Source organism: Ursus maritimus, unplaced genomic scaffold (assembly GCF_017311325.1).
Source record: "Ursus maritimus isolate PB19 unplaced genomic scaffold, ASM1731132v1 scaffold_32, whole genome shotgun sequence".
Classification (NCBI taxonomy): domain Eukaryota; kingdom Metazoa; phylum Chordata; class Mammalia; order Carnivora; family Ursidae; genus Ursus; species Ursus maritimus.
In genome coordinates, this window is record NW_024425786.1 from 12,278,158 (window position 1) to 12,299,701 (window position 21,544).

Sequence of the window (21,544 nt, forward strand, 5' to 3'; positions counted from 1 at the left end):
GGGGGGGGGGGGTAGGCAACAAAAAATACCCGGGACAGGGCTAGACATTCCAGCAGAGATTAAAGCCATAGCACCCCTAGCCCAAGACGCTGTCCCCCTGCCCACCCCCCCACCCCCGGCAACCTGGCAGTTGATTAATATAACCAAACTCCTCCCCAGGAAGTATTAGAGCTCAACAGGTGTCCTCAAAATAAACTGAAAAGCACAGGCTTAAAGACAAGTTCTTCTTTCCAGCTTATCAGAGTTACTAAAATCCTACCACTATGTTCAGCTAAAATCATTTTAACCCGCAAGATGAACAGAGCCCACCAAGCCTTTGAAGAACAGAAACCGTCAAGATGACTTTCCTTCTGTGACGGCAGGAAGACAAGCCATCATCTGTTCTAGAACGTACCAAGCCCTCTTGCCCCTAACAGTCCCTCCCCTCCTGAACTCTCGTGCATCTGATGCCCCGCTGGGGGGAGCTGGGGGGGAGGGGGAAATGGAGCCTCTCAAGGGAAGAGGCCCCCACCTTAGGGTATCCACCAGCCCCAGGAAGGGGACAGACGTCCTCACCAGGAGACACTGTCACATACCCACAAGCCAGGCTCCGGATTCTCCAGCCACAGAGGTCCTGCACGGCCTTCGGGTACATAGTGGATTCGCGGGACGTGTTGGTGGCCCCCCAGAAGAACAGGCCACCTGGGGAAAGACAGACACATTCCACATTCCCACTGTGACCACACATGCCAAGAACTGAATTCTCCTTTACAGCAACAACAAGAAAAGCAAGACGCCGCACGCTGGGGACAACAGAGGAACATTTTGTCCGACAGAACACCGAGGTTTCGGTCTGGGAACGCGGAAGCACTCTGTGGCTCCCCACTCACCAGAGCCCTCATCTGCCAGGGGGGTTCTCCACACCCCTCTCCCGAGGCCCAGACAGGGGAAGTCACTAACCCACTTCACTGACAGCGAAGGAACAGGTGTAGCCGGCGTAGATCTGGGACGCCCCGCGCCCGGGGAAGTCGAACAGCTTCACCAGGCGAGGGACCATCTCATCCTTCTGCTCGGCGTGGCCCAGGCGGCCATAGCCACCAAAGCCCCAGGAGAAGACGCGCTTCTGAGAGTCCAGGACCAGCTGCGGGCGGAGAGAACACACAGCGTGGGGATGGGCCCCCAACAGGAGGGGATAAGAGGGGCATCGCTCTGTTGCAAAGAACAACATGGTAAAAGGCAAAAACACTGCGGAGAAGCTGAACCTGCCCCCAAGCTGGGGGAGGCGACGGCGCATTTCCTCTTTCCTCTGCCATGGACGCTCCTTTCCATCCTGAATTACTCCTTTTAGTCCCAAGTCCCCCTGGTTTCTCATCAGAAGCAAGAGTGGGAGCCTCCAGAGGGCAGCTCAATGCACTGGTTTCCCCCACCCCGGTGTAGACGGCACTGCAGAGAGAACCGAGGGAAGGCATGCCTGCCTAGGACGACTCTTAGACACCCCCCACCCCACCCCGTTCACAGGGGACCTCCATCTGGTCACGTGGACTGAGAACAATTTAAAACTGGATCTTCGGGGAACCTGAGTGGCTCAGTTACACATCAGGCTCTTGATTTCAGCCCAGGTCTGGTTCTCAGGGTAATCAATGAGCTCAAGCCCCGCGCTGGGTGTAGAGCAAACAACTTTTCCTTCACGGCATCTCCGACGTTCAGCATCTGAGTGGTGTGAATGTACGACCTGTTGAAACCATCTGACATAAGAGGTCTGCCCAAGATCCACCTCTGCTTCCCCGGACTGGACAGAAGAGGACCACAGACTTCAGACTCCGGGAGACCGCAATCTCCTAGCCCCGTCACTGAGCACTAAGTAGACAGGGCGTATTCCAGGGACGAGGCCGCGCCTGAGGTCACTTGACTGTCAGCTGCACACCAGGCGACCAGCCTGGTCTCTGGACTCCCAGCCCAGTGCTCTCTCCACAGAGAAGAGAGCCAACTTTGACTCGCAGGCATTCTCGAGCAAAATAACTGCAAAGAGGCAACCAAGCTCCACAGGCACCAATACTGGGGCGCCGGCCGGCTCAGTCCGTGGAGCATGCGACTCTTGATCGCGGGGCTATGAGTTCAAGCCCCATGACAGGTGTGGAGATTGCTTAAAATAAAAATCTTACAAAAAACCAAACAACACAGCATATACACAAAAACACTACTGCCACCTATTTCAAGTGATCTTTAAGGGAACAGCCTTCGCAGCTGAAAACCACTCAACACCCTCCATATGGGGGATCGTCTGTGGACCTAGAAAGGGGTCTGTGGTGCTCTGGCAGACAAAAGCCGACCCAGAAAGACACTTACAGTAGGATTCTGACCTGAAATGTCCGAATGTCCATCCTTTCGCTATGTCTCCGGAAGTGAGAGAAACTATGAAAGTAAGCGCCCTATGGCCAACCGAATGGGACAAAGCCTTGGGGGGGGAGGGGGGCAGGATGTCGCGGATCTCCGGGATGGGTTCCCGGCCAGAGCCAAGTGTTGGGACACGGGAGCATACACACACCCTTCTCTGCAGAAGGTGATGCTCGGGAAGAGGAGAAGCCAGAAACCCTCAAGCCTTACCGTGTGGTTAGCGCCACAGGCCACATCTCGGACGACCACGTTTGGGACTGGCAAAATCTGCCCGTCTTTCGTCTTCTCGATGAAGATGGCCACTCGCCGGGGCACCAGCTCGCAGTCATACTCTATCCGCTGCGCCCTGGCGATGAACTTCCCGTCTGAGTTGTGTCCTGGGGCGACCAGAGCCAGCAGTCAGCGGCAGCCGAGCGCGCGCGCCCCAGCCTGGCCCATTGGGGCCTCGCCGGGACACGTCTGTCAACCAACCTAACATCTTCCCATCTGGGGCCCACCCCATCAGTACCAGGAAATCGATTTTGGGGGATGAAACGAATTCTTTTTAAGAAATGAACGAGACAGAATAGGAAACACCGAGGATACCGTCCGTAACAAGGATGTCGTTTTGTAAAAATTTCTTTATATGTGCCTCTAACGTTTGGATCAGGCCATAACACAGACCACAGTTCTGACTGTGAGCCACGGTCACAGAAGCCAGAGACCACGGATTCAAAGGAATGGCCTACTGAGTATGGTCTGGGCCCCACCTGGCCCCTGGATGGGTCAAGAAGGGACAGAAAAAGTTCAACACACAATCCCGAGACTTGAGTTTTTAGGACTTACTAGTAACCTAAATATATCATCACGGGTGTTAAAATACAGTTAACGGCACTCGCTCGTCTTTGCCTTGCCTGACCCAGTAAAATGCGTCATGACAGAGAGGGGGTGGGGGCGAGCGCGTGTGCTGGGGATACACTTCCCCAAGGTTACATTTATATGTTCTAATTCTAAAAGGGATCTGTCTGGATTTGGACAGTGAGATTCCAGGTGGGTTTCAAAGAAAGCCGAGAAGTAGGACTGATCCCGCAGATACACGTGAAGCCAGCACGTCAAACTCCCGTTCAGCAGGTACACACCGGGCCCCCGAGAGTCTGTACGAAGCGCTCAGAGTGCGTGGCACACGGCCCCTGCTCAAGGACCAGCCACTGTCATTACTACCAAGGTCATGTAGTTTTCCCCAAAGGAAAATCCCCTGCCCGTCTGCAAATGCAAGGCAGCAAGGGAGCCCCACACACTCCCGGAAGGAGACCGGAAACACACTTCCGGTGTTCTGCCCGGGGTTGGGGATGGCACCAGGGCCTGTGGCCATGGAAACGGTTTCTCCAACAGTCTCTGGCAACTCCCTGGCAACCAACACTGCATGTGCGTAAGGGGCTGTTCGTTCTTATTCACTTCTGACTTGCGGTATATTTAGTTTCACAAAGTCACTGTTCCCTGAAGTCTAAGGCCAGCGCGATGCTCCTTGTTCTATTTATACCTCCTTCCATCTGCCTGCTCTTAATGACGTGGGGACCCGGCAACCCAGATACGGGGGCCGCGGGGATCCGGAGTGGCATGCAGCTGAGGCGCCAGCAGAGGGCGCCCACTCCTCACCTCCTACTCGCCAGGGGCTGGGCTGTGGGAAGGCGCCAGAAAGGAAAAAAAAAAAAAAAGAAAAAGAAAAAGAGAAAAAAAAAAGAAAAACAACACACTTTGGTGTCAGATGGGAAAAGAAAATGGAGACCTTGTAAAATCAGAATCGAGAAACATTTTCCACTTACTTTCTGAGCTTTCCCTTTCTACTCAATGAGAAAGACGTGAATGTGTTTCTGGAGGAGGGCATTCTGCTCAAGGACGGGAACGGGAGGGGTCCTGGTCGCAGGGAGGGGGGCCCAGGTGGGCACCAGAGGGGGTCGCCCAGCCCAGGGTCTGCACTACACCCTCTACCTTGTGTAATGTTCTCACTTCCGGTAAAGGCAAATTTTTAAATATGAAACCGAATGAAGGTGGTTTAATTTTTTTTTCTTACAACTCTGAAATCCTTTTACATATAAATGAATTCCCCTCCCAGAAACAAGAATCCTTTGTCAGACTCCAGCCCCAGACTTACTCATTAAGGCCAAGCCATTGTAATGCTCTACGGCCCTGTGATTTAGGACGCGCTGTCCCAGGAAACGAGAGATCCACTTAATGGATCAAGGCTATTATCTGCGATCAATTACCCACATTTCCAACACGTGTGTGCGGGCCCACACTGACTTCTGGTTCCAGATATGCAGTTAGATTACAGAGCTTTTAAAAAACATTTGCATACCCAGCTGACCATATTCAGGGCACCCAAAGGAATAGAGGTTCCCTTTGCAGTCCATTATCATACTGAATTCAGCCCCACAGGCCATTTTGGTAATTGGTTGGCCGTTGTACATTATCTGAAAAGACAAGAGAGGAGACGCTCAGACATTTTTAAAAGATTGATAAAAAGCCTCCCCCCACACCCTTGCTCTGCAGATCGGTGTGAAACAATTATTAAGATTGCAAAGGAAGCTGAACAGACCCAGGAATTCTGAAGGCCAAAGCCTAGAGTGTACATGAAGAAAACACCCTGTGACCCCCACCTTCTCAGCAGAGTCAATTCCCAAGATAGGGCACATGGTGTGCCCAGCCCCGCATCCCCCAAAATGCCCAACACCGCGTCCGGTCAGCACAGACCTCAGCCGAGCAGCCCGGGCGGGAGGGGGAAAGAAACAGCCGAGACCACACATAACCCCCAAACCTCACCCCGTCCCTGGCAGGCAGTTCAGCCTCAACTTGGACCAGAGAAACTTTGTCCCGTTCCCCTTGCCCTCTGCAGACACACTAGCCTAACTAGTCTTCACGGAAGGTGCGGACAGGACATAAAACGGTTCGAAGTCAGGAAATAAGAGAGCCAAGGCCCCCCGAGGAACTCGACGTGGGTTCTGGAAACACGTCAGACAGGCCTTGGAAACTGTGCTATTATCTCACCCAACAAGCGTGAGCCCTGGGCCCTGCCCATCGCTCCCAGCTTCCTCTAGAAACTGTCACTTCCTCCTTAGTGCAAATGGCAGACACAACAGGGACATTTCAAAAATCCTTCAAACCACAGGTAAGCTTGCCCACGGTCTCTTTTCCAGACCAGGAAATGGGAGCCCCGCCTTCATCCTTCAACCTCACTGGCACGTGGTCGCCTTACATCACTGGCCACGCTCAGGTGTGATCCCCACCTCTCTAACGTAGGCACACATTCCTCAAGGATAAAAGACTGCCGACCTCCTGTCTGGGAGCTCAGCCCTGGCAGGTGACGCCATCCAAGGTCAGAACTCAAGAATTATTTGCAGAGAAAGACACATCAGTTCTCGGGAGGTTTTTTTTGACCGTGGGCACCTAGGAAGCATACTTTAAAGACTACAGCACATGACTTCCACTCTAAGAACCTAGACCGCTTCCACAAGGCCTCGACTCAACTACCAGGAGCAGTGCCTGGTCTCCGCCCAGAAAATCGAGCGCAAAGGCAGAGAGAGACAGAGGCCCTGGAGCCCAGAGAGGGGCGCGGGCGGCACCTGCGCGGGGCTCGGGACGGCATCTGTCTGGTTGCCGAGGCCAAGCTGCCCCATCTTGTTCTCTCCAAACGCAAGCACGGAGCCCGTTTCTGGAAGAAAAAAACATTATCACAAAAGGGAAAAGAACACTGAGGGTTCTGAACTCGAGCTGGGATCAAAGGCTCCGAAATGATAATAAACAGGTCCTTTGCCAGGAAGAGCACAAGGGAGACGGCACCGCACACGGAGGTGGGGCGGGCAGCTCGAAGCAGAAGCCCTTCACCGCCGAGGCCGAGCGTGCGGGGTGACACTGGGCACAGCCCCGGGCCACTGCCTCCTGGTCTGCCTACAGGTGGGTGAGGCCGTCAGCAGCTCGGAGAAGCACCCACTGGGGCTCCCTGGGCACCTTTCTGATCCTGACTAAGAGCCACAGAGGCGACTCCACCCCAAGACCCAAGGTGGACCACGCGGACTCCTGCCCGGTTCAGAAGAAACCAGCCGTGGGGCGCCTGGGTGGCACAGCGGTTAAGCGTCTGCCTTTGGCTCAGGGCGTGGTACCGGCGTTCTGGGATCGAGCCCCATGTCAGGCTCCTCCACTGTGAGCCTGCTTCTTCCTCTCCCGCTCCCCCTGCTTGTGTTCCCTCTCTCGCTGGCTGTCTCTATCGTTGTCGAATAAATAAATAAAAAAATCTTTAAAAAAAAAAAAAAGAAGAAGAAGAAGAAACCAGCCGTGCCTTACCCGTCAACGCCAGGGTGTGGTTCCGTCCGCAGGCCGCAGACACAATCACTTCTTGGCTCAGACCCTCGATGAGCTTGGGGGCTTCTACCCTCTTGGTGTCACCGTGTCCCAGCTGCCCCTTCTCATTTCGACCTGCAGATCAAGAGCAAGATACAGTGGGAAGGAGAGAGGGTGGCCGGAGCAGCGGCCTGGGAAAGGCAGACATATCTGGGTCCCCCCGAAAGCGCCCTCCACACACAAACAGCCGAGAACGAGGCGGATGAAAGCCTCTGTCAATGGCCAACCTCTCGAGGCCTGCGAGAGGGGCCGGGTGACCAGGGTAAGATACTTGGTGCCGTCCCCAGAGACAGCTCCGTGGGCCACTGCCACCTCCTTCACCTTCTCTGACCTGCTTTTCTGGGTCAGCGGCTGGGACCCAGCCGGGAGCACCTTCTGTGGCCCTGTGCTACCAAGGGAGACAAGCAGTGCTCGGGTCGCGCTAGGTGCCCCGCACAAGCAGATGAGCTCATGGAAACTCCCAGGTCTCACTCTGCCTGCCTGACAACAATTCCCACGCTCCCTTCCCTCTGAGATGGATTTTAAGAAGGGGAGCCATTTTTGACACCTGCCTCACAGAGTTTAGTTACCTCAGGGCCCTGGGCATCTTCCGTGGACCATTTGGTTCATTTCTAATCGTCGTTTCTCCCCTTTTACCTGCCCTGGAAACGATGCCCACAGAGCAGTGCCAAGCCCACCGGCTGCGGACCGCCCTCCACAGGACCCTCAGCCGAGGACAGGACTGCTCGGACCACAAGCCCTTCCTGCGAGGCTGCCTCGGCCTCTGGAGCCGTGCGGGCTGGGAGCCCCGAGGCACAGGGCTTCTGGCAAGGCCCTCTGGCTCCACGGCAGACACGGCAGGCAGGGTGGGCCAGGAGGAGCCCCTGCGGTGCCCCTGGTTTTCAACACGGGCTACCACAGCTCTCAAACCAAACAGCTCAGCAGGCTCCTCACAGGTCCCCCCGGCCAAGGGGACCACCACACAGCGGTTACCAAACGTATTTGGGAGATTTTATAAGGCCAAAAAGTCAGGGCACCTGGGGGCAGGGGAGGGGAGCAGTTCACACCCTTCCCTGACAATGACCTTCTGACCTTCCATCACGAGACACATGGAGAACAGAGCCACAAGGACGAGGACCAAGCATCCTGAGGCCCGGAGAAGGAAGGGAACGGCCAGCTACGAGAAAAACCATCCTCAAGCTCGCGCTCGGACTCCAGCCCTCTGGCAAGAGCAGCAGACGCGAGTTTGTACCGGGAGCTGTCCAAGTTCACCGGGAAAGGCCTAGTTTCTGGAACCCCCGAGAGGCCCAGTGGCGGACAGATGCAGACCCCTCGAGAGTGACGTGCTGTAGCACTGAAGCTTCCAGACACCAGACAACAGCCCGGGCCATTTCAAGTAGCTAACTGTGGCACCGGGACGCGTCTGTCATTGTCCCCCGCCCCCCCCACCCACCAAGTCTGCTCGTGGGACACATGTCTTTGCTCGGGGGCCAGGCTGGCTGCACGGCCCTCTGCACCACTCCCTGCCCACAGGGCCAGCACAGGGCACATTTTTAGAAGCCCCACGTAAATGCAGTTCGGTAAAGAGATCAGAAGGAAGATATTTCAAGTTGGGAGCTCTGACAGACTGCTGTGTTCAGCGTCGGAACACTAGGCAGGAGGGGGTGCGCCGGGGGAAGGACACCTCTGCGCCAGTTGGGGAAAATGAAAACCGTGGCAATGTCAGCATGTCATCAAGAGACTATAAAGTTTAAATTTGGGCCAGACACACTTGTTAGCTTTTTTTTTTTTTTTCCACCAGCATTACAAAATTAGCAGAGTGCAGCGAAGACAACAGATGTTAATATATTTGGACTTTGGTACAGCAGCTCATGAAATTGCAAAAAACGGTTCAAACAGACCGAAATAAAAAAAGCAGTCATATGGACTAAAAGCTAGCCAAAGACCAGAAACAAAGGGCGGGGACAACTGCCAACATACCCAGCTGGAGGAAGAGTCCAGGAGCTACCAGAGGGCGTGGGGCTAAACAGAGCCTTAGTCAGTACCTGGATCAACAATCTGGAAGGAGGAAACGGGCAGCGGTGCGTGGGAGCCCCGGCGAGGGGACCCTGGAGCAGGAGGGGACCAAGGGCAAGGACGCCACCTCCCAGTGACCCAGGCCAGGGGGCCAGCAACCAGAGACCAGCTCCACTCAGAAAAAAGTAAACCCGGGGCACCTGGGTGGCTCAGATGGCTAAGCGTCTGCCTTCAGCTCGGGTCATGATCCCAGGGTCCTGCTATCTAGCCCCACATCGGGCTCCTGGCTCAGCAGGGAGCCTGCCTTTCCCTCTCCCTCTGCCCTTCCCCCGGCTCATGCTCTATCTCAAATGAGTAAATATAATTAAAAGAAAAAAGAAAAAAAGAGAAAGAAAAAAGTGAACTCAACTGTCGGGAAATCTAAGAAATAGGCATCGAGCAACCAAACCTGCAGACAGGTGTGATCCCCGGAATCACAGGGACAGGATCGCAGAGACATGGTGGCCGAGGCTGTGACGTGGCCGGTGGCATTTAAAGTGGCAAGAACAGAGGTCTTACGTCAACACTGTGCCACGAAGCAAGAAGGGGGGACTGTCTGCCCAGGGGACAGCGTGTCTAAAATAGGAATTCAATTCTAGGTGCCTCAAGATCAGAAAGATCCAGATTCAGTCAGAACGTTCAGAAAAAGGCTGCTTAAAAAAGAGGATTCAGGGGCGCCTGGGTGGCTCAGTGGGTTAAGCGTCTGCCTTCGGCTCGGGTCATGATCCCAAGGTTCTGGGATCGACCCCATGTCAGGCTCCCTGCTCAGCAGGGACCTGCTTCTCCCTCTTCCTCTGCCCCTCTCCCACCTGTGCAAGCGCTCTCTAATAAGTAAAATCTTTCCCCCAAAAAAGAAGATTTCAAAGAGTTCGGTGTACGAGCAAATGGCAGAAGGGTGGAGGAAGGGGATACACTTGCAGGGAACAGGCAGGACCAGCTGGAAATCGGGGAGAAGAAATATGGCTGCAAAAAGGCTGCCCTTCCAGGCAGATGGAGGAGAAAGTCAGCCCCACGGTGTTGGGGGGGGGAACCCCCATGAGTTGCCCTGTCCCACCCGACCCCAGACTTACCCCAGCTCCACAGCTTCCCTTCCGTGGTGATGAGGAGGCTGTGGGCAGCGCACGAACCCGAGACCACTGTCCGCACCCGGACCCCCGACAGGCAGCCGTATCTATGGGGCCCCCATAAATTCTGACCGAGATTGCGGTAGGCAGCTGCAAAGGGAAGAGTGCAAATCAAACACCCACAATGACGGAGGGAGGTGAAAAGCACCCCAAAAATGTCAGTAGTCACCAGGGGTCCACTCTCCTCTGACACAGAAGCCCCGGGGTGCCACATGAGCCTGGCAGCGGAGGCTGTCCAAGGCGAAAGTCTGCAACTGAATCAAACCAACTGCTGTCGGCCCACTTGTCTCTGGCCCCAACCCGTGGGGACCTCAGACTCTCGTGCACCGCCTGAGCACGCCCACACGCAGGTGGCCACAAAGGCAGGGTGCTCTCCCTCCTGCTGGGAGCCCAACCCAGGAAAGCTGGGGTGAACCCAGTATTTCTTTCCCCACACCCCTTCTCACCTTCCCCTGCCTGCCCTCCACCCACCTCGGCCTCGCCCCTGCAGCCAGAGGCTCCTTTCAGAGTGAAGTCTGAGTGTCCCCATCCTCCCCAAAAAACACCTGCTCCCCCCCCGCCCCATGCACATCTAACAGACCCCGTGTGGGGGGCCCAGCTGACACCCCTCCCCTGCCACACAATTTCCTCCTTTCTCAGGGGTCCCACTGTAGTGGCCAGGTCATGGCCCCATGCTTTGCCATGCATCCCCTCCCACAGAATGCCCTTCCCTGACCCTTGCTTGTTCTTTAAAACTCATGTCAAGCACCCCCTCCTCCAGGAAGCCCTCCACGCCCACATCCCCTTTTAGCTCATGGCTTCCCGCACACCGTGAGGCTGATCACAGCACTCAAGCCTACTAAACTCATGCTCCTTCCAGGCCCTAGCAACCCCAGGGCCTTGCCAGTGCCAGGCACCCAGGAAGCACTCAGGAACACTGGAAGGTGTGTGGGTGGGAAGAATGCAGCTGCCTCCTTCCAAACTCCCTCTCCTCCCCATTCATGGACAGGGCATGGACCACACTTTGCTTAGTATTTTCAATTTGGAGCTCTGGAGGACAGAGACACGAGCCACGTTTCTAGGCCTGCAGGGACCATTATGAAATGCTAGCGGCTGCCACGTAACCGTGTCACGTTAATCTGGATGTCCGAACTGATTAAGAAACTGCTCCGTTACTGGGCTCCAGCGGAAAAGCATTGGTGCAACTCTTCGAGGCCAGTCCTGCCCTGCCCGCGCCCCACCAGCAGAGGGCGCCCAGGTGCGTCCTCATTCAGTTACGGGGCTACCGGTCCAAGGAACACTGGGCAGAAGTGTCAGCGGCCCACAAACAGCAACACCGAGCTGCTCCACCCTGAGATATTCCACTCTCCTCAAAGGCGGAAGAGGACCCGACGATCGTCTGGGAAAGAGCACCCCGAAGACAACGGCCTTCACAGGTTCTGTCCACGGCTGTTTATCACGAAGGTGGCAGGACTGACACATGTCATCTCTGGGGACACCGCGGAGGGAACTCTCCCAGCAGACCTGTCTCACAGGTGGCCGGATGCCCTGCTTTGCCAAAGCCTCATCCCTATGGCGGCTCCAGGAAGATCAATGCCCAAGACGCCAAGAGCCTGAGGGGCAGGATTTGTCCCGGCCTCCGAGGAACCGTCCCAGTGATCCAAGTCAGATTCAGTGCCCGGCAGCAGCGGCTGCTCCTCGGGCAGCCTGGCGGTCAGGGGTTGGAGCAAGAGCCACTGCGTCGTGCTGTCAACAAAGTAGGCATCACGTGGATTCCAGGAGCTTCGCGGAAGTGGGCACCCAGGGGCTGGCCGGCTCCCCCTCCCAGGGTGCGAGGAGACTGGGAAGGGCCAGGGCAGGAGGAGAAATCCTTCTTCCCTTCGGCTTGCACCAGTGGGACAACAAATCCTTCTCCTCCTCCTGTGGTCTCCGGGCAAGGTAATGGAGGACTGAGAGTTATTTTAAAATACTTACAAAGAAGGCTTGTTAATTACATAAAACTTCATTCGCAGGGAGACTGATCAGGGAAGCAAAGATCCGAATGGGAGAAGACAAAAACGCACTCTTAAAATGCGCCCAGCATGTCTTCAACCAGAGTGTGAAAGCAGATTTTAAACCACAAGGTGGTTTTCCTTCCTCCGAGACCTCACCGGGGTGTGGGGAGCCCTGCCTGGCCTCAGCGCACCCCACCCTAGGTCCGCAGGAGATGGCCCATGCTCTGCCCGCTTGCTTTCCTCTGGAATTTACTTCCCCGCTCTGAGCGTGTGTCACCGTGTGCGGGCCACTCACTGAGAACAGCTCAGACACATGATGTGGTACACGCGTGGGGCCGGCAGGGAGACGGTGGCCATCACACCCTGGGAGGGGCTTCCTGGACACCAGACCCGGGGCAGGTGGTCCTCTCCACGACAGGAGGCAAAGCGCTAGGCCCCCCTCTAGCTCTGCCGCACGCCAGGCGCTGCTAGAAGTCCTGCTGCCTTCACGGAATACGATGATCTCCTCCGCCTGGCTTGAGGCACCAAGGGAGTGTCCGTGCGCAAATATTTGTTCGCTGGGCAATGTTGGAAAGTACTTTGGGAACCTTTCCAGATGAAATCAAGAGGCCATAAAATGTGGCGACAGGCCAGCTTCACTTCTCTCAGATGGGCCAGTATCCTCCTGAGGAAAGATAGCGAGTTTCTAAAAGCCACTGGGAACACAAAAGCTCCTTCTTGGGACTTCTGTGCTCCCTCCACTCCACACACTGCTACTCGCTCCGTCCGAGCAGTTCCTGCAACAATTGGGCAGCATGCAAAGAACCGTGGACTCCTCTGTAACGTCTACCAAGGTGGACGTGTGACATGTGACAAAAGTCTTCGACACTCTGACATCCCACAGGACCAGCCTCTTCGTGTTCACGAAAGTAACAGACGTGCGGAGGAGGATGGGAAGAAGGTGTCCGTGTTACCTGTGACTACTTATACTTTTCCCGTTTAATCCTAAACGGAACTGGGTTTTTAAAACACAGAACTGTGAGGGGCGCCTGGGTGGCTCAGTCGGTTACGCGGCTGACTCTTGCTTTCGGTTCAAGTCATGATCTCACAGTCATGGGCCTGAGCTCTGAGTCCGGCTCTGCGCTCAGCATGGAGGCTGCTTCGGATTCTCTCTCCCTCTCCCTCCTGCTCTCTCTCAAATAAATCAATAAAATCTTTAAAAATAAACACACACAGAACTGTGAAATGAGAGACTGGTACAAGCCCAGGGTTCGAGTCCTGTCCTGTCCCTAGAGGGGCTGTGTGGCCTCAGGCAAGTTGCTTGGCCTCTCTGAACACCTCTGTCAACGCAGAGAATACCTACCTGGTGGCTGCTGGCGGCAACCACGCGGGCCACCTAGCGCACAGGAAGCACCCGACAAACAGTAGCTTCGTACGGTTTCAGAAACCGGGTCTCATACCTTGCTGTTTAGGCACTTCTTTTCGACCAATCAAGTCCCAGTTGGTTGCCCCAAAAATCAAAAGCTGCCCTTTGCACTTAGACCCTTCAAGTTTCTACAGAGAGAGAGAAAAAGAGAGAGAAAGGATTAGCTTGCAATGCTGCTTCCAGCTTTTGCCGTCTGCCCAATGACAGCCAGAAACAAAAGAAAAATCATCACTCGTTATTCGCGCCTCCCCCGGCGGCTTGCACAGTGACGGAGGCCCAAAGTGGTACACCATCAGGGTACGTAATCCCCAGGCGGCTGGTTGGTGAGGCTCAGGCTCGCTTTTATCCACTGACTTCTCTTGAAAATATCTCTTGCAAGACACTAAAAAGTCAGCCACATACATGGAGTGTCCCTCCACTCCGCAGACTGCCTGTAGAGGTATTTGCGAGAGGCCTGGCATGGCGCACGTGGAGTCTTAAAACGGCTGACCTTGGGGGCCAGCACAGCGCCGCACACGACTCCAAGCCTCCGGAGCCCTGCGTCACCCGTGGCTTCGGACTGTCCCTCCACGTGCTGCCCGCTGTGCCTGGCGCCTTTCGGGGGGGGGGGACATCATCAGAGCACCGTGTGACATGGGGGATCCCGGCTGGGCCTGTCCCCGCTGCCCGCCCCTTGGGTGGAGAGGCTGTGTTCCCCGCCCCAGGACGGTATGTCCAGATCCTCAGGCTCCCAACGCAGAACAGCGCCAGGACCACACACTGCTGGGTGGTCAAGGGGAGGACACGCCACTCAAAAAGGCCACTGTCCAATCTGGGGTGGCACTCGGTAGAATATTCGCAGCAGTGTGTTGTGTTTCTGCAATGCCCAAACACGCTTCTGAAAGTCGACCGCCAGGCAGAGACTCGCTTCTGAACCACGCACCCAGGTCCCTGCAGGGGCCGGGGAAGGGGGACTTCCCTCTCTGCCTTCGTCCTTGACCTCACCACCCCAAGAGGCCCAAAAGAACTGTTTCCTTCTGTTTACAGAACTGTTCTTGGAAGAAGGCCTGATGAAAAAAAAAAAAAGCCACCCGGCCCCCGTCATTCTAACCTCTAGGCACCTGCCCTGGTGCACAGTGAGTGCATTTTTAAGAGGAACACATCTCCACGGGGACTCTGTGTGACCCAACCTGAGGCCACGGGCACCCTAGAGAACACGCCCCGTCACGCTCACCCACGTTTCCGTGGCTGCAGGCAGCCAGTCCATCTACAGGGCACGTCCTGCAGGCCACACGCGAAGGGGAACCCAACAGCCAGGAACGGAGAAGGACCTCACCACGTGTAAATTATTTAGAGAACGACCTTGATAGGAGGGCAGTCCCACCCCAGAGCACCCACAGACTCGGATTACTTGAATGGGAGCCTAGTTTCCCTCGGTTATCTCCCCTTCTTTGTGTAGCTGGCGGGCCTGGCTGGAACATTCTACAGATCTGCAACAGAGGATGAACCACAGCCAGTGCGTTCTGTCAAGTTCCCCAAGGAAGGAGCGGCCCTGGGTCTCTGCCCAGGTCCCCAGCCGGCCCTCCACGGCTCCTCAGGTCTGTGCGGACAGGGCAGCAGATGACCCCCGGGGGCGACGTGACCGCGACACCGATCGAGGGGCATCTGCTAGAGCAGCAGCTCACAGGCGGCCACCGTGCCCTCAGACTGCCAGGGCTTCCGCGATGGCCCCGGGCAGGAGCGGGTTTCCTCTGTGACCCGAGGTGCCAGCAACTGCACGAGGGAGCAAGGGCCTGTGGGTACTGGGTCAAGCCAGCGGAGCGCTTCTCCAAACTCCGACCTTCCTGATGCCAGGCTTGCGGCAAGCCGTCGTCAACGGAGTCTACCCCAGTCACCGCCGTGGGATTCCTCCAAAGAGGAATTTAAAACACAAAACTGTGAGGGGCGCCGGGGTGGCTCTTTCTCAGGTTTTCCTGTCCTGGGCCTTCTGTTCTCACCCACCAGATAAAACTAACTGACTAGGCGTCATGCTATGATCTGCACAGCTGTTTGCCAAGGCCACCTACTGTATTTCTCCCTAATGTAATTCTTCCCTCTACCTTCTAGGAAAGAGAAAATTCAAATAAGGAACAAGACTCCTAACACCCTTTCAATCACAGCCCATGTCCCTCTCAGTCGCAGACCTGAGCTGGCCCGTCAGGTGGGAAAGACCCTGATGTCTGCTGGCTCCGCCCAGAGGAACCCCAGGGATGGCTGTCAGGGCCGAGGGCCAGAGGCTTTGTGACCCTTCGAGGTCTAATCCAGCCTTCTCTGATGGGCCAAGAGAGTGCTGTGACTAAAGGCTATGTGGCAGTGAAGCCGGTCCCACAGTCTCCCCAACAGGATGAGTGAATTTCATTACACCTGCTGTCCCCCAACGCCCCGGTCACGAGCTGGTCCAAATGAATGGCCAAGACAGAAAAATGCACTGCGCTTTTTCAATCAACAAAACGGCATTTCTTGTTCAAAACGGCGATTTTTGAATTATTGCCCAAGAGCAAAGAGCATGTTTATGAGGCTGGGAGACCACCTTTTAACTTACGTCCTTTTAGAAAACCGTGACCCGGGTACCCTGATCCCAGGACCCTGCTCAGCAGGAAGCCTGCTTCTCCCTCTGCCCCCCCCCCCGCCCCGCCCCGCCCCATCCCACCCCATGTGCTCTAATAAATAAATAAAATGTTAAAAAAAAAAAAAAGAGAAGAAAAGAAAAGAAAACCGCTAGCCTCGGCAGAGAGAGGGCCGCTCAGAGAAGTGCCAGCAACGACAAATTCCCTAACAGGCTATCAACTAGAACAGACTTCAAAAGCTCGCTTTTTGGTCGTATTTGTTTGACCCTTGCAGACGGGACAGACTTGTCTTGGGGTCCACAAGACTTTAGCACTCCAACACTGAAGAAACCACGAAGACCCGGAGTGCTGGTGACACTCCCATTTTCCAGAACTCTGCCAAGGCGCCTGCATTACCTCCAGGGTCGTGGAGCTCACTCGTCATTCGCCCTGGACCATCATAAAATGCTCATCTGACAAAACCACACGGGGGAGAGCATTTCCTGAGGCTGAAATCCTAAAAATGTTTTACAAAATACACACCTTTATTCAAGGCAACCTGGCCCCTCAACCCCACGAGTATCTGGGTTCACCTTTCACAAGCCCCGACTTCGGCTTAGCTCCAGACAACGCCAGGCAGCTGCTCTCACACACCTCCTTCAAGAAGCCCTCCACGGTGGTGAGGCTTGCAAAATTCTTCCTCAAAAAGCCTCTCCGGAAACAAGCTAGGGACTGCGGGCCGCCCGGGACAGGCCTGCCTGGCAGGAGCAGAGCCGATGCTTCCCTTGGAAGCCGGGAACCTGGCGGGGGACCCACCCGGGACCTAGGCCTGTGGGAAAGCAGCAGGACAGCACAGCATGGGCCTGGCCTTGACTCTGGACCAAAGTCAAAAGATGCTAACAAGAACTGAGAACTCCAGGGGAGCACTTTCCCGGGGCATCCAGACGCTCAGGCTCCTGGATGTGCTCACTAGTCCAAAGGAAATCGCGCTACTGCTTCACAGGCCCTCGTTTTTTAAGGGGGTAGGGGAAGGTACGTACAGATGTATCTACACGTATCCAGGACGTACAAGGTAAGCGGGTCGTAAATACAAAGCAAATGCAAACTGCAAGCACTGCTGGGTCTGTCTGCTCCTGGGGAGCAGAGGACTCTCTCGGTAAGACTAAGAAAGTGCCGTTCCCGTCAGACAAGCCAGCCGCGTGCAGAGCCGCTGCAGAGCTGGGCGTCCCTCTGCACTCTCTCTGGGACTACATGCTTGGGTGAACCTCAGCGCTGGGGTAAGGAGCTCCTCCTTCACTTTGGGACATGAAAACGCGCTGCTCTAACCGGGCGGACTGCAGCCCTGCAGCTGACAGGCGCTCCCGCACAGAGAACACAGCAGAGGCAGAGACCCGCTGGCCATTCTGTTCCGCTTCCCTCCTAACACGCAGGGACTGAAGGGCAAACGGCTGGAGTCCCGCACAGAGAATTAGATCTGTCAAAGGAAAACCATTCCCGCGCTCCAGCTTCTCAATTCTGGCCAGCTCCTGGCACAGTCCTGGTCCCAGGCCCCAGGTTCAGACATTTCAGTGACAGGGGCTCTCCTCCACCGTCTGCGGTGCTGACCCTTTCAACGGGACGGCAGTTAGGAAGCATTTTCACATGAACACTTTGCACAGGGGTTAAGGACACCATCAGAAGACACCTGAGCCCATGTGGAAATTGACTGCCATGGGATGCTAGGACAAGCCCTTAAACTCTGTGGCTCAGTTTCCTCATCTGTAAAGCGGATGAAGAAACGCATTCTTTTTAACCATTTAAACACTGTTTCAGCGCCTTCGGAGGAAAGCACTCTGATACTGCTAAGCCTCACACACCCTTTGGTGACAGAAAAGGGCCACTCGAGAGTGTCTACACCCTAAATGGAAGTTCTTATTCTTCTGGGGCTACCTGAAACCTGGCCAAAGCTCTGATCCTTTCCTGAACACACGTCCCACACGAAGCCCGTGGGTTTCGAGGATCGCAGACCCCGGGCTAAGATCTCTAGCTCTGCAGTGTTTTGCAGGCACCGGGAGTTGAGTTGGTCACGACCTCAATTAAGATCTGCAGGCCCAACTCCAACGAGTGAACTGAAGCCCGCTCAAGGGACGGGAGATGCTCCCCACCCCCCGGGGGGGTACACTGAGCCCTCACCGAGCACCCGCGCCCTCCGACCGCGAGCGATGAACAAAGCCCCAACACCTCTCAGCCCCGGGGGCTTCCCGACCTCAGGGGGAGGACTCTCCGGAGCATGCGCCCTCGCACCCCGCCCCGGCGCCGGCCGCCCCCGCCTCCCCGGCGGCGCGAGACGGCGCAGGGCCGTATGGGGCATGCGCGGCGGCCGCCAGGCCCCGCCCCCCCGGAGCGCCGGAGCCGAGGCGGCGGGAACCTCAAAGCCCCGGCGCAAACCGCCGCTCCCCACAGCGCCCCGGCGGCCCCCTCCCCCAGCGGCGCCCCGGCGGCGCAGCGGCCGTGGGGAAGAGGAGGGGGACTGGGGACGGCGAGGGCACCGGGCGCCGCGGCCCGGACCCGGCGCGCGCGCATCCCCTCCTCGGGCCCGAGACAACTTGCAAAAGTCTCCCTTCCCGGGGCGGGAGGGGGAGGGGAGGCGGAGGGAGTCGGCTCGCGCGGCGCCGGGGGCGGGGCCATGACCCCCTCTCGCGGGCGGGCGGGCGAGGGCTCCGGCCGCCCCTCCCCCGGCGGGGGCCCGGGGCGCGCGCCCCAACGGCCAACCGCCGCGCGGGCGGGGGCGACGGGGGTCGGCTAGGCCGCGGCCTGCGCCCGCCCCCGGCCCGCGCTCTTTTGTTGGGCGGCGGCGGCGGCGATGATTCAGCCCGCGGCCTGCGCCGGCCCCGCCGGCCCCGCCGCCCCCGGCCAGGACGCGCAGGGACGCGCCGCGGCCCCGGCCCCCCGCCCCCCCTCCGGCCCCGCACTCACAACGCGCTCCTTGGTGTGCTCGGGCTCGGTGATGATCACGGCCGCGCCGCCCGCCTTGGCCGCTGTCGGCCGCGCCGCGCGCTTGCCCCCGCCGGGGGCCCCGTCGAGCTCCAGGCCGTCCTCATCGCCGCTGCTGCCGCCGCCGCTACTGCTGCTGCAGCGCTCGGGCCGCTCGCGCTTCCTGCCGGCCGGGCCGCCGCGCTTCCTGGGCCCGGCACGGGCCGTGCCGTTGCCCGAGCTCGGCTCCTCCCAGGCCGCCGCCGCCGCCTTCTTCCTGGGCATGGTCGCGCTGGAGGAGACACGGGGCAGCGGCGCACAATGGACGGGTTATAAACTGCGCGGGGGGAGGGGAGCGCAGCCGAGCCACCGGCCTCCACTTCCTCCCCTGCCCTCCCCAAAGTGGCGGCCGCGGGGTGGGCGGAGAGGGGGCGAGCCGGGAGGAAATCGCGCCCCTCCCGGGCCCCGGCGCGCCTCCTCCGGGGAATCCCGCACGGGAGCCCAAGTCTCCGACTGCAATCCGCTTAGGGAAAGAAAAAAAATGGAGACCCCCCCCCCCCGGCCCATCCTCGAGTTAGGTTTGCCTACATCGCATCACCATCGCAGCCTGGTCCCCAAAAAAGTAAAGGGAAAGAAAAAGGAGGCTTCGATCCCCTAGCTTCTAATTACAGAAGGCTCCGGGATACTTCAAAGATCCCCCTTTGAAACAGCTCCCCCCTCCCTGGCCGCCCCACCTGCTGCTTTTGTCTCCGCGCCCCCCTCCCCGAGCCCACTCAATTAAATGCAATTCTCTCTGCCGCCCCCTCCACCGCCCGAGCCCCCAATTCCCCGCCAGCCTGGGGGTTCCGACCTCTGGCTCTAATTAGCCTAATCCCTCGGGGTGGGCTGCCCCCGGCGGGGGGGGGGGGGCAATGAAGTCGGCCCCCAGCCCCAAACACCTGCTCGCACAGACACGAAAAATAAAAACTTTAATGGTGTCCAACTCTCCCGGCCCCTCCCCGAACGTGCGGCCCAGCCTGTCGCTCCGATCCCGGCTGCGAAGTGCCCCGCTCCGCCGCTACTTTCCCCCAGCGTCCCTGCGCTTTCGCCCTGCCTTTTTTTTTTTTTATTGATTTTGAACAATGGGATCTCTGTCTGTCTCCGATTAAACCACGTGGATCCGCCTTCCTTCCCCTTTTTATTCATTCAATCCCCCAACCCCCCTTCCTTAGGTTTTTTTTTTTTTACCTTTTCTCTTTTAAAAAAAAAAAAAGGGGGGTAAAAAAAAAAAAAAATTTCCCAGATCCCACAAACTGAACGTTGTCGATTTTGATTTTCAGTCCCTACCTGGTTGGAGTGATGAGAAACCGGAGAGAAAACGGAAGAGGAGCAACTAAAAGATGAACCGGAGGGCTTTTTTTCCCCCCTCGGCCCAGACCAGGGATCCAACCCACTCACCAGATACACTTAAAATGTAAATACGAGCTTCCAGAACAAATGCTACAACACAAAACAGAAACACATGTGCTGCCGGGCGGCAAGCGAGCGCGCGACGGAGCGGGCGGCTGAGGGCCCGGGGCGCCCGCGCCCCCTGCTGGCCGGCGGACCCCGCGGCGGCCCGGCCCCGCCCCCGCCCGCTCCGGAGCCCGCGGGACGGCCGGCCCACCCGAGCCTGCGGCGGGCGCCACGCGGCCAGACTCCAAGCGCCCCGGTCCTGCGCGTTCCGCAGGCTGCGCCGCGCGCCCCGGGCCTCTGCGCAGCGCGTCCCGCGCGCCCCATATTTCTTCGGGTTTAGGAGAATGTTAGATTGTTTTTCCCTGGGCACGTCTAGACAGGTCACCTGAGGACACTCGCCGGAAAATAGTTACTTTGCTCACGCATCCGCCAACAAGGGACGTGCCCTAATTGAGTGATTGGAATGAAAGATGAATACAGTGTGAATAAAATTTTCTCTTGTGCCGAGGGAAGCTGCGTTTTATTTGCCTATGTGTCCCCAGAACGTAGCAAGGTGCTGTTATGGTAAGAGTTACATAAAGATTTGCTGTATTAGGGAGTTGGCTCCTAGTTAATATGCAGGCCCAGGATGCACTAGAATCTAGTTTTGATGGAAATTTTTCATAAATATTTACTGAGCCCCCAGTACCTGCGAGACACACAGTGCTAGGTGCTGGGGATCCAAAGCTAGAGGATGAGATTCCTGTCCTAGTGAAACGCACGCTCTAAGGGGAGACATAGATCATGAAGCAAGAAATTTCAAGTGTGATAAGTGATGGGGTCAGGACACGCTACCCCAAAACAGGCACCTTGATGAGTTGAATATTGTAAGCTGAAAGTTTCCAGAAATCCTGCAGAAGCCCGTTTAAGGTCACTGATAAGCACCACCCCCATCTCCCAACCTCCCCCAACACCACCTACACCCCTTCCCTCCCAACCCTTCTTCCCTAAAACAGGTTCATAAAACCCTCAGGTGAGAGGTGCCTGCTTCATGCCAGGAGGAAAGGAACACCGTTCTCTCTGAAGACAAAGGAACACCAAGAAGAATCCTAAAAAATGACCCTTGCTACATGTCCCCCGCGTCCTACACCTACCTCTTACTCTTTGACCTACGCTAGTCCTCCAGGACTGTCCCCTCTCCATCAAACATAAGAGAAAAATGCCCAGGCCTTTTTCTTTTGGTCTTCATTTCCTTATGAGGGCTCCCATGTCACATAAAACTTAATTACATCAACTCTTATGTTTGTCTCCTTTTAATCTGTCTTTGTCGGT

At 56.8% G+C, this 21,544-nt stretch overlaps 1 protein-coding gene across 1 annotated transcript in view; it reads right to left on the bottom strand.

Moving 5' to 3' along the window:
* Positions 1–20,265, bottom strand: part of RCC2 (regulator of chromosome condensation 2) — a 25,677-nt gene extending 5,412 nt beyond the window's left edge. The window contains exons 1-10 of the mRNA XM_040645848.1: positions 20,126–20,265; positions 18,803–19,091; positions 13,318–13,411; positions 9,852–9,995; positions 6,691–6,822; positions 5,973–6,061; positions 4,709–4,823; positions 2,584–2,750; positions 940–1,120; positions 576–681 (exon numbers count right to left, since the gene is read on the bottom strand). Of these exons, the coding sequence (XP_040501782.1) occupies positions 576–681; positions 940–1,120; positions 2,584–2,750; positions 4,709–4,823; positions 5,973–6,061; positions 6,691–6,822; positions 9,852–9,995; positions 13,318–13,411; positions 18,803–19,084 (1,310 nt within the window). The 5' untranslated portion in view covers positions 19,085–19,091; positions 20,126–20,265. The remainder of the gene's footprint in view (positions 1–575; positions 682–939; positions 1,121–2,583; positions 2,751–4,708; positions 4,824–5,972; positions 6,062–6,690; positions 6,823–9,851; positions 9,996–13,317; positions 13,412–18,802; positions 19,092–20,125) is intronic.
* Between the last annotated feature and the right edge of the window lie 1,279 nt (positions 20,266–21,544).